We start from the raw sequence: 13,201 nt of genomic DNA on the forward strand, positions 1-13,201 counted from the left end.
TCCAGGGTATAGAATTAAAACCACCTACTGGCATAAATGAAGTACTTAAAAACAGACAGAAACATAGGTATCCATTTTTAACCTCTGGATTTTACGTAGCATTCCACAAAGATATTGCCATACTATCTGGGAAAGTAGCACAGTTCCCAGTAATGTGTTAAAATCATTGCGTCCTTCCTAAAAGAATACAGCAAATGCTTGGTAATTGGAAATTCTCCCTTAAAAAGTAAGACCCTCCTCCCTACTTTTCAGACATCTCAGGAAGCTGGTCATAATAATGAGTATTTAATTGCTAGTAATATAAAAGCAGATTTTTTTTATGTTTGTTTTAAAACATATGGCCACACCACAGTGCCATGATTTATACCATTTGGGACATGATCAGTTCACAAGGGAACAGATAAGAAAGGGGAACCTCAAGATAAAAGTGCTATGATGCCACAAAGAAAAGCATTCTGCTGTGTCTCTACAACATGAAATTATTTTCTTCAATGGAAGGTACAGAATTAAAAAGAACAGAACTGAATGAGGAAAATACTGGATATAATTGAATCAACTCTAGAATTTATAGATTTATGAAACTCCTATTGCAAACAATTATTTCCATTCACAAGCTAATTACTCTGCAATTGCAAGTTGCTTGAATGCCTGAATCACTTCTTCTGCATATATTAGGACCAGTCTTTGGCAAAGAGGTATAGGCACTAGACAGCACTATGCTGACTATTGCACACCATCTTTTCCCTTCTGGCCCCAAATTGCCCTACTTTTACTTTTCAAGCCTACTTTCCTCCCCCTCTTTCATGAAATTAAGCACTAAGAAGAGGGAAAGTCAAGGACAGCAAGAGTCAAAGCACCAAATGCTCGGAATTACAGATCTACAATGCCTTTCAACAATTTCTGAGCTAAGAAGAAACACGGCTTCATGCTTCATGTTTTAACCAAGGGAACATACCACAGAGAGACATCGTTAGTGAAGCTGAAATTTTTCCTTCCTAATCTAGTGGCTTATAGACCTTTGCCAAACTTATCCAATAAAAATTAATTTTCCATTCCAGGCTCTCAATTCAATTTTGGGAGAAGTAAACTCATTTTTGGCTTAATCTCTATGTCCCCATTCCTGTCCATAAAGTAGATGTGATAATATTTCAATGCTAGTTGTTTGGGTGTTTTTTTTCAAGACAAATCCAATGCTTGTGAAACCCAGGTATTCTAGTAATTTATGCTCTTCCACAGTTTCTAAATCAACCATTTGGCTCATACCTTTCTTTCAAAAATTGCTATGCAGCAGTTGTGCAGCTTCAATAGAATCTAGCAAGCATGTATTCAGTTGTCTAAAAAGAGATGACACCTAATCACACCTCTCAACCTAAAAAGCATTGAAAATCTCACAGAAATTATTTCAAGCCCTGAGCTAGAGGTTAGGCTGGGATGCAGCACTCTTGTGAATCATAGAATCATAGAATAATAGAATCATAGAATAGTTAGGATTGGAAAGGACCTCAAGATCATCTAGTTCCAACCCCCCTGCCATGGGCAGGGACACCTCACACTAAACCATATCACCCAAGGCTTCATCCAACCTGGTCTTGAACACTGCCAGGGATGGAGCATTCACTACCTCCCTGTCATCACATTGTGTAACAAGATTCACTCAGAGAAAAATAATGACAAGCAAGTATTGAGAGATGCCCACTTGTAGCTAACCACTGAAGCATTCATCAGTTAGACAAAACACAGAACATGGCTGAGAACACAACTTTCCAATTGCACTTTATTCATACAATTCTTTCCTAACAGAACTAGTGTTAAGCTTCCTTCTGATACTGAATTTCTAGCCCCATAAACCTGAAATATTTAGGGCAGACAGTTCAGCTCAACAAAAAAAAAAAAAAAAAAAGTGGCAGATTGCCTAACTACATCCCAGAATAGTTTATTGTGTAGTGGCAGATATCACCTTCTCTTCCACTTATGGCAGCTTTAAGGGAAGTATAGCAAATATTTTAAATCAGAGAAATCTTGACATATAACACAACAAAATGTGATTAAAAGAAAATCACCATTAAAAAGTATATAAACCCAGTTTCTATTTAAGTAACTCTGGTCACAGATATTTAAGCTAGCCAGTGATAGACTTAAATTCGGAGAATAAAAGTCAACTTAGTGCAAGATTGAAAATAAACTTTTCAGTAAATTTATTTTTAACTTCAATAAAAAAAAAGGAAATTGTATTCTAACAGAAATTACATTCAGGTATTCATAAAAGGTGGAATAACTCCAGTATAAACATTCTCTTACTGTAGCCTGCCATCATTCTAGTTTTACTACATTTTGAAGTCATTCAAATTGATTTTCTATTCTATACTTACTACAATTTTTTTAGCATATTCGTCTCTACAGAAAAAAACACACAGAACAGTAAGTGGATTATAAATGATACCATAACACCAGCCACAGAAGAAAAAAAAATAAAGTTGAAAATATAAATTCAATGACAGAGGAAGAATAGATTTTCAGCAAACCAAATGTAGTAAAAAAGAAAGCAAAACAGTCTAGGAAGTAGTCAGCAATCCCCAAAACGCATATGTGCACATAATCTGTTATAGACTTTAGCCAAAGTCAATCCCTTTTTTTTATATTAAGACCAATTTCTTGTAATAAAAATACTGCTTCAGTAGATATTGGCATTTCCTTTCCATTTCTATCCAAGGGTCAGCCAAAAGTAAAAATCGTTTACCTGTACCAATAGCTTCCAAACAAGTTTCCTGCACCTATAACTACATATGTATTTATGTTTCTTTTCACTTGAAGTTTGAAGAAAATTTGGAGTAGTCAGTTTTCATTAACCCACAGTGTAAGAGCATATTTAGCACCTTACACATACATACAAAATTGTGCTTTCTTCTTTAAATTTGTATCAAGAGACAAGGAAGAAGGGTGAAGATCCCTCCTTAAGGGGAAGGATTTATACCAACATGGAAAACTACTTAATTCTACTGCATTGGTACAGAGACTGTGCTATATAAATTGACTCTTTATCTGCAGAGTTTCACTAGACATTTTTTCCACTGTTTCTTATACTCTGTCTTCAAACGAAACTTGTCCCCATCTGTTCACACAGCCCCCTAGTCCAATCCATTGCCATATGCATTTGAATCAAACTACTTGTAGTCATACTCCCTCCTGGGAAGGGAAAAAAGGGAAGGAAATCATAAAACCATAGAATCATAGTATGGTTCAGGTTGGAAAGGATCTTAAGATCATGTTTCCAACTCCCTTGCCATGGGCAGGGACACCTCACCCTAGACCATGTTGCCAAAGGCTCTGTCCAACCCGGCATTCAACACTGCCAGGGACAGAGCATTTATCACTTCTTTGGGCAACCTGTTCCAATGCCTCACTACACTCACAGTAAAGAACTTCTTCCTTATATCTAACCTGAACTTCCCCTGTTTAAGTTTAAACCCATTACCCTCTTGTCTTAAATCAATAAAAAAGAAACACTAAAAGTATAACAGAAGAATTCTCCTTTTAATCAGCTCTTGCACAGGAACCAGAAAAGCAACAGCAGTTTCAGGAAAAGACATTTGTAATTGCTGTGGCTTTAAACTGGAGCACATCTTTTGCAAACAAATCACAGAAAAAAGAAAAGAAAAAAAGAAAAAGAAAAAAAGAGTCACTGGTATCCAGGATACTTAATTTGACTTTACGAAAATAAAACTCTTTTTTAGTTCAGTAGTTTTTGCATGGATTGGCCAGCCATCCCTTTCCTATGATTATTTTTACTAATATTTCAAATGAGCTACAGAAGATGGAAGCTTTAAGGCCTCTTGATATAAAAATAAAGAAATAATCTTACTTACACTTTTGTGAAATATATCTGGATTCACAAACAAGGTATTAGTCTCCATTACCTCCATTAATGCCAGCAAACCTGATGCACACTCCCAAACTACATGACATAGTTGTTTTGCTTGCACTCCACCACCACCCCCTGTTTACACTGGGGCACATCTCCCACTGAACCATGTATTTTTCCTCAATCTCATGCTGAAAAAGCACCTGAAGTACTTACACTAAAACAAAAAATAACAATCAGCCTGAAGCAGACACCCAGCATGGAAAGTTACAGCCCAAAATGTTCTCAATTATAAGCAACTGAAAACAGAATTATAGTGGAAAGTGTTAGACTACGGTAACTATAGGCATCAGTGCCAAACCCACACATAATAAAACAGATTTCACAAGTATCCTAAGCACTGATTAACGTTCTTTAGTCCCAAGATATCTTATACACGTGCCACATGGTAGCATGGAAAGTCTATTCAACCCTGTCACCAAAATGTTGAGTACAGTATGCCCTCTGAAAGGCCCTTCCCTTTCCAAATGCCTCTTATGAAGGCTCTTTCTGGTAGTCACAGGAAGCTGCCCACTACACTAAGATCCAGTTTTCCATCTGAGTTCTTTTGACATACCTACAAAAGGAGTAAGTGAAAATTAATAATGCCTTTATTATTAAAAAGTTAATATTATCAAGATTGGTCATCTTTCAATTTGGAGGAGTTAGTTTTCAATCGTATCAGTGTGCTGGCCGTTATAGTTAACGGAGTTTTAATTTTCCTCACTAAAAAAAATTATTACATAAACCATTCTAAACCATACCTCCGTAAGCCATCCTTCTTAGAAGCTTCCAATTTATATTCTTCCTGATTTTACTTTCTATTTAATTAGTCTATTTCAAAGCCTCATGTATATGACCAATTTTACTTATCTGCCTGTGGAATTTGCGTAGCACCAAACACTTGTTTTTAGGTTCCTTTTACAACATACTTAAGTTTGGCAGAGTGCAGAAATACTACTTGTAGATTTTGTTCTAAGAATATAGAAAATTTCACTTCTCGTTATGAAGCAGCATGGTTGGATCACACCCGCTCTGGCCATGCCTCTTTCTCACTGCTGCTGAGCCTCTTCTCTATTAACTGAACCAATAATTGCATTCCCTGCTCACATGCCAGTGTTGACTGTCAGAAATCCTGCAAGATTCACATGATGCAGAGGATCTTCATTCAGATCTTCAGGTATAATAGGAAATTTCATTAGCTTTACAAAGTATTACCCCATCTTAATAAATTTGCAAGCACAATGCAATCAACTTGTAGTTTTATAGGCATATGTACCAATGACACAAAATTCAGCTGCTGTCAAAGTTGTAGAGTAGGTGGTATACATATAGGAAACACAAGCCCTCTGCGTATAACTCTATACATATCCACTTTTGGCACTTCACTGCTGCATACATTCCAAATGAAATTTGGGTATTCATATCTACTTTGGGTTCCCATTATGCTTACGTTTGAATATGGGGTATTTTCAATAAAATTATTTTTCTTCAGCAAAAAGGCTAATTTCTCATACTTTCACTCAGCTCTCTAATTACCAAAATTAAATGTTAACACACTAACACACACTGTAGCCTCATAAAATTCAGTTTAACAGGCCACTATAAAAAAAGGTGTTCTGTAGTGGTTAAATATGCACACATCTATAGCCAGCAGAAAATCCTCCCATAATCTCAACTGCCAGTCTGTTTTCTTGGTGGTCACTTCAGAAGTGTAGAGGCTTAGATAAAGCAATAGTCTGAACTTATCAAGAAGCAAACAAGAACAACTGATGTGCTCAGGCTCACGTATTACCATGGTTCATAAAATAACCTATCAAGGCTAAGATCTGCAATCATGTTTAAAGATATACCCAAGAGACAACCAAGTAACAGCACTTTGTAAAGTCATGACTGTATCAATAAGAAATCAATGTTTATCTCTTCCCTCCTAGGATAATAGGTCTAACAGACAACCACACTACCAAAAAATACAAGAAACTGAGGTTCAAGAGTAACACAAAGCTGTGTTCTTGTATGGAAAGGGATAATTTTCTTCAGCTGGAAGAGAGATAGTTGCAGTACCTGTCATTCATTCTCAACCATGGTTGTCCTTCTGTCAAGCAATGTTAGCCCTGGTTTTTCCACAGCAAACATTACTAGTGCTATTTTGTCCAGATGTTTTCCCTTAAGGAGTATCTTAATTAAACAATATGGACATATGAAACAAAGCTTGAGCAATATATCATCGGGATACCAATGATACTGAAAACCAAAACACCCCAAACAGTCCCCGACACTGCTTCATACAATACATTCTGTTCTGCAAGCCCTCTGTTATGAAGGATAGACCAGACAATATATACCACGCAACACCACTATCAGACATTTCTAGAAGTAATTTCCCAGTAAAGAAACTATCCTCATAGTTTTCAAACCGTTTCAAATTCAACACTACAGCATACTCTACTGCATCAAAGATACCTAATTTAAATATCAATGATACCTCCAAATACTCTCAAGAATAATGAACTACTATTAAACTACTTCAAGTTATAGAGCTCCTTTCACTATGGCTTCTCAAAGCCAAAACGTACATGGCTCAGTAAAGTAGATGACGAGTTTGACAGATAGCAATGCTGCATTTTGAATGCATTTGTGATTGACAAAATAATAAATAATATATTTAAAGATACCTATCCTGATATAAGAATAAATAAAAATAAGAGTTCTATTATACATATTTTTCTTGTCCTTATAAGTTCTTTTTCTAGTCCAAGAGGGAAAATGATAAAGATATTATGCTATTTGAGACAGTGAATAATGAGACAACTAAATAAATATATCATAGTAAAATATTAAAATATATTGCTGTCATGGTTTGAGCATGTTTTGAGGGTGTTTTTGTTCAAGGTTTTTTTTTCAGCCAGGTGGAGGAGGGGAGTCCGGGAGGAAGGAGGGACAGGACACCTGACCCAGGCTAGTCAATGAGGTATTCCATACCATAGCATGTGATGCCCAGGAGGCATACTGGGAAAGAGAAGGCAGGGGGTAGTGCTCTGGAGAAAAATGGAGGAGGGAGCACATGGTGCTCGGCCGGGCAGGGTGGAGTGAGTTATGGGTCGGTGGCTGGTGGGGTGTTGTATTCTTTTCACTTGCTGTTTGCTGTATCATTATTTTTTGTAGTAGTGTATGGCAGTAGGGGTTTTGTGTTATGCCTTAGCAATTAAACCGTTCTTATCCCAATCTGTGGGGGCTACATTCTTTGGATTCTCCTTCCTAACTCTCCGGGAGTTGGGGGACTTGGTTTAAACCACGACAATTGCTCAGTAGGACTGACATTCTATTTGGAGTATCAGCCTCTGTAATTAACAGTTCTAACAGTTTGTATTATGGCAGATACAGAATGTTGTATCTGAAAACTGAGTCTGCAAGCACTATCAGGTCCAGGTTTGCATCCAGCCAGAACTCGCAGGTTTGCAGAATTCTTTGGATCTGTCCTCTAACCAGTATGTTTTCAGCATCACTTGTATAATGGAAATTTACTCTAAAACAAATTTTATCCAGATGTTAACATTCAGGGTTAACGTGTGGTTAGAACTCTAATGTTATGTATAAGCATCAAATTGCCTTATGCTGTCTCCTGTTACTTTTTTCAGTGCTGATGCCCTCTGGAGAAGAAGAAACAGTCATCTTACTCTCTCTGGATTTGATGCCTTCACAGTTAGAAAGCATAAATTTAATCCTGTATTTAGAATGTGTTTCAAAGGCAGTGTTTTAGGCAAAATCCTTTACTTTGATGTAAAGCATAAATAAAATGTAAGACAATTTCATACATTACCTGTTCTGCTGAAAAAATTCTGGGTTTGCAATATGAGTCTGTCAGGGTGAACTGTAAGCCCAGGTTTGAGATTTGACTGGACATGGTTTTATGTTAGCAAATTCCATTTCAGCACTAGGATCAAACATGCCCCTTAAAGACTACAGTTCAAAGAGAGCTAGCAAGAGTGAATACGTAAACAACTAAAGAGACAAATCCTGGTTTCTGAATTCCCTGCTTTATTTTCTGGAAACTTAGAATTTATTCAGAGAACCCTAAGGTCTTCAGAGACAGAAATGAAGAACCTAATTAGATGTGGAGCAAACCAGCTACTAGTACTACATGGAGCACAGGAGAAGTTTGGCAATTTGTATTTTTAAAAGTAGCATTTAGCACCCTCCAGATATTTTTGTCCTTTTAGACTAAGATTGCTTTGGTCAACACATGTTTAGGTAAACATAATTGTACAGAGCCCAGGAAAACAGAAATCTAAATCAAATCAGAGTATTTGTCCAGCATCCTTAATACTATTGTCTGATAAACAGAAACCTCACACTGCCTTTTTGCACAATGGTTAGAAATTAAAATATTATGTGTACTGATTTAAGAAAATGTCACCCATGTTATTTGCAACCTTAGGCTATTTAAGATTAAGAGAAGATATTAGAACTGTTGACTTTCTGGGTTTTCTAATCACAATGAATTATGGAAAGGATAATCACAGTTCAAAGCCAGGATACTGCAGGTACTTGCTTTGATCACACTGTCAGGACCTTCACATCTTGACAAAGGTTCTCTTAAAAGAATCTGCAGTAATCAGCTAGGGAAACACTTTCAACATGTGAATTACAATATGTACAAATCTCATACTAACAAACACAAAAGCAGTTCAAATAAAAACAAGTGGCTGCTTCAGCCACAGAGAAGCTGTACCAAGCTCTTATATCAAATAGGTCATCTACTTTGTAAGTGGAAAAAAAGGCAGACAGAATTTGCATCTTTGTTTACAATAGCATATTTCAATTTTCTAATTCTATGCCCCGTGGAAATACAGTTTTGATTTTTATATTAATCACTGCAGCCAAACATATTCCTGTCAAATGCTTCAAATATTTTGAAATAAAAAGGGCAGTTTAAGATTAATGTCTCTCAATTATATTCCAATTCTGCCTCCTTGGCTGTAAATTCAATCATATTTGTTAACCACAGGATGCAAGCATTGCACTTGATAAATTAAACTCTGAGATGATTGAAGATGCAGTTGCTGGTCAGTGGAAAGCTACATAATGTATTTCCAGAATGTATTATTTCGAGGCAACACTTTGTATCTGCACTGCTGAAGTTTTATGCAGCTTTTTGAATTCCAATGGACATTCACTCATAGAATACACTCTGCAAAAATATGTGGCTTTTTGATGCTCTTAAAACAGTTCCAGTTGCACATCAGTCCATTGTAAGGATATTATTAGTTTAGCAATGTGAATGAAATATTCAGTGCCATGTTCAATTTTCTTTTTCAATAGGAAACACAAAAGTACATCCAGACTCAACATTTCAAAGAGAAGCCTCTGAAAAATGCCCTCACTGTATTTTGTCCTAACAGTACAGTTGTAGCAAGAGTCTGAAACTTGACTCCATTTTCCTGAGGGGACAACAACAAGAACAATGAAAGATCTCTACAGACATACGATGAAAATTATGCAAAATTCCAACCAGAAGCCATATTAGAAAGTATTGACTGGCACAGTGCCCACCAGGGACCACATGCCAACTGGAGCAGGATGCAGTCCAGCTATTCAGCTTCCTATGACAAGCAACCAAGTGCCAAGAATTTTGGAGTAACGGCAAAATCAAGTTTATGCCTTTCTTTTCTTGTATCAGCAGTAATTCCAAATAACCTTAATGCAAAAGAGGAAATAGAAGGTCTTGTGACTGCACTTTTTTTATACTAATCAAAATCAACTTTAATTAGCAATCTCAACTAAATATATTTATATCATATGTCATGAGCTGAGATCAGTATTAGATGCATTTTGTTTTGCAAACAAAGCAAAAAGCCTTTCTTTTGTATTGCAAGCTACATTTTGAAATGCAAATTACCAAAAACTTTAAAAAATATTTTATCATGGAAATGTCAAGAACACATTAGGTATTGCCAAACCTCTAGCAATATGCCAATAAAATCTCTGTTCTTCACATGATTTGAGCCAGTATTTCAAAACTAACCACAACAATAAATTCCTCTTGTTCTGAATTTGAAGTTGACAAAAAAAACCTGTGTCATGGTCCTGGTGAGTCACCTAGAAATACCTAGAAGTTAAATAGCTTTCCTACCTAGTTGTTTTGGAAGGGTGTGTTTACAGTGAACCCAACCCTAACCTAGTTTCAAAGGCATATATTACAAGCTAGTAGTAATCTACTTCTTAGAAAACACCAAGAAATTGAGGCAACAATGCAGGACTTACTGAATTAAAAATAAGTGCATAGTCAAAAAGGTAGCAATACACTTTTACTCGCGACTCCTCACTGAATGTAATAATTTAAATACAGTCAACACTGAATGAGAAGAGAACCTGTCTGAGGAGGAAACACACAAAATTACACGATGAATTACCAAAAGTTCTAATTACAGTTGAATGACTTTTTATTTTGTATTCGGCTGATGGGTTAATACAAAACAAGTAATGAAAGATTCATCATGCTGAACTTGGGAGCTTAAGCAAAATAATGTGTAGTTCATACAAAGTTCCTAGTGGGCAGATATGTACACACTACATAAAGCTGTGCTACAGGGGTATCATTCCCATCTTTGATGGGATGTGACAATTCAGAGTGAAAAAACTATGAAAACATTCAGAAACAAACTTTTAACAATTACTTTGAACACTAAGATTTGGTTGTTCAGGGATTTTTTCAGGCAAAATAACAAACATACAGATGAAGAATCATATAAAACTGCTACATAAAAATGAAAGATATGAAAGTATAACAGACCTGTTTCGCATCAAGCTGAATCCTAGAAACATGCATAAAAAGACTACCTTGCATACAGTAGGAGTAGCTCCTATGATTTAGGAGAAAAATAAGGAAAAACATTACTTACATATTTGTCATCTGATCCACTGGCTATAAACCGTCCACAGGGAGACACTGCAATTCCACATGGATAGCAGCGGCTACTGTGCCCTTCAAAACGACGTTCACACCTTCAGAGAAATTTCAGTCTTATTAACACCAGTGGAAAACTAGCTCCTTTACCGCCATTTTCAAGAAATGCTGCTGAAGCATCATCCATTTCTCCTATTCTACAACCTTACTGGGGGAAATCCACCACTTAAGTTTTAAATATCTCTGCAGCAGGATTTTGTCAAAACTGAAAGTCATTAAAGAACATTAACAACTGAAAGAAAATAAACCCACAAAACTGCCACAGGAAAATGCCCCGAAACATACTTGGGTATTGTTTAGTTTACAAAGATAGAAAAATCATTCCTATTTAGAAAAGGGAAGCTGCGATGCCTCCCATTAAGTTACTGTTAGAAAGCCAAACTCCCCTGCATTAAGGGTAGGGTGCTGTGAAAGCCAGTCTGCTCTGTGACACTTTAGAAGTCTCCCTCGAGTAATTTATAATATCAAACGAAAATCCAGTATGCGGAATCATAAATAATTACTGTTTGCTTTTCTTATACCCAAATCTGGATATTTAATCTGTGCTACTTTATTTACATTCCTATTCCATGTACTAATTTATCTTGTACAATCAAGAAAGACAATATCCAAATGACAAACTGATAAGTCTAGCTATTTACCCTACAGCTGTAGATAACTTCTTACCTATCTGTGTTAATACAGTTTAAAGGAAGGAATGCATTTAAATTTAATACAAGGAAATAATTTCCTACTTTTCATGTTAACTTTGCAAGGCAGTATTGTGAGTTCTTGATAGCTGAGCACACTTGGAACATTCAAAAAGAATGTTTTAATGAAAGGAAGATTAATATCTAAAAAAATCCATGTTGTAAAGATAGCTTGGTAACCACTACAAAACTAAGGAAAAAAGTAGTGTTTAAGAGTTGCTTTTGTATTAAAAGACATTTTAATACAAGTTTCAAACCCATTCAGAATTATCATTTACATGTGAATAATTCCTTTCAGAGCTTTATTTCTGTAGCCATGAGGTATTATTTCAAAACAGGCATAATAATGTTTTCTTCTTTTGCCTTTATTATGAATGTTATCAACTTCACCATAATGCAGCTGTCACACATTCTTTTTTTTTTTTTATGCATTCTAGGTCCAGGAACAAATCTGGAAGAGTAACATCTCCTGCCAACACCTGTGATACACAATTTTTCCTGGCCAGTGAAATCACAGACACTGTTAATATGATTGACTGAACCCATATGCAGGAATCTCTAAATCTTTATATGTGTTTTAGACACACATGTATATATAAGAATGCACTGAATAGCGAGTTGATTTTGTTCACCCAGGTGAAACAGGCATACTTCAGCAAAAACATTATGACTGATTCAATTGCTATCATGCAGTAAAACATAAAAAAGAGATATCATTTTACAGAGTCCAACTCTGAACCTTCACAGATAGTACACATTCATTTCTGTATAACAAAACTACTGATATTAATGGACAATTTCAGTATTATACAGTAACTGGACCTTTCATTTCAGACTAGTTCTACACTAAAACTGTTGAACAAAGCACTACATAGAGCTCAGAGAAGTAACTTCTAAAAGACTGTCAATTACTACACCTAAGATGTAAAAGTATTCTTTCACTTCAGTTTGCACATAGCTCTGCAAAAATATTCAGGGACTTTGAATAATCAATGGCCACATTTGGGTCATCGAATAACCTACTTCGATTCAAGCTTCCTGTTCACACTAAATGAGGATATTAGCTACCTCAGTCTCTTCTCAAATGCAGCATTCTAACATATATAACCCCAAATTTTAGGTAGCATATGACAAGCCACATATTTGATCTATACTCTCAAAAAAAGTTTTTCATTTTTGGAAGGTAATTTAAAAGAAAACATAAAAGGTAACACATGGTTCTCACACCACAGCTTTCACAGAATCATATAATGATTGAGGTTGCAAGGCATCTCTGGAGGTCACCTTATCCAGCCTCCCACCCCACCTAGACTGTTACTGAGGACCATGTCTGGATGAGTTTTGAATATCTCCAAGGTACAAAACAACCTCACCGGGCAACCTGTGCCAGTACTCAGTCACTGGAAATGGCTTTCAGAATTAGCTGTTCCATCACGTTCCCAGGGATCAAGGTGAAACTGACCACTCCATAATTCCATGGGATCTTCTTCTTGGCCCTTCTGAAGATAGGATTAACATCTATTTTCTTTCAGTCTTCAGATACCTCTCCTGCCTCCCATGATCTCTCAAAGACAATTGAGAGTGGCCTCACAATGACAGCAGCCATCAGTGAGCTGAAGGTAGGCTTTAAAGAAAACAGACTTAGCT

General features: G+C 36.2%; 1 protein-coding gene across 1 annotated transcript in view; it reads right to left on the minus strand.

Moving 5' to 3' along the window:
- The window catches only part of WDR27 (WD repeat domain 27), a 100,263-nt gene that overhangs the window by 45,735 nt on the left and 41,327 nt on the right, over positions 1-13,201 (minus strand). Inside the window, exon 22 of the mRNA XM_031048545.2 lies at positions 10,801-10,903. Coding sequence (XP_030904405.2) covers positions 10,801-10,903 — 103 coding nt within the window. The remainder of the gene's footprint in view (positions 1-10,800; positions 10,904-13,201) is intronic.

Source organism: Melopsittacus undulatus, chromosome 3, assembly GCF_012275295.1.
Source record: "Melopsittacus undulatus isolate bMelUnd1 chromosome 3, bMelUnd1.mat.Z, whole genome shotgun sequence".
NCBI classification, from domain to species: Eukaryota; Metazoa; Chordata; class Aves; order Psittaciformes; family Psittaculidae; genus Melopsittacus; species Melopsittacus undulatus.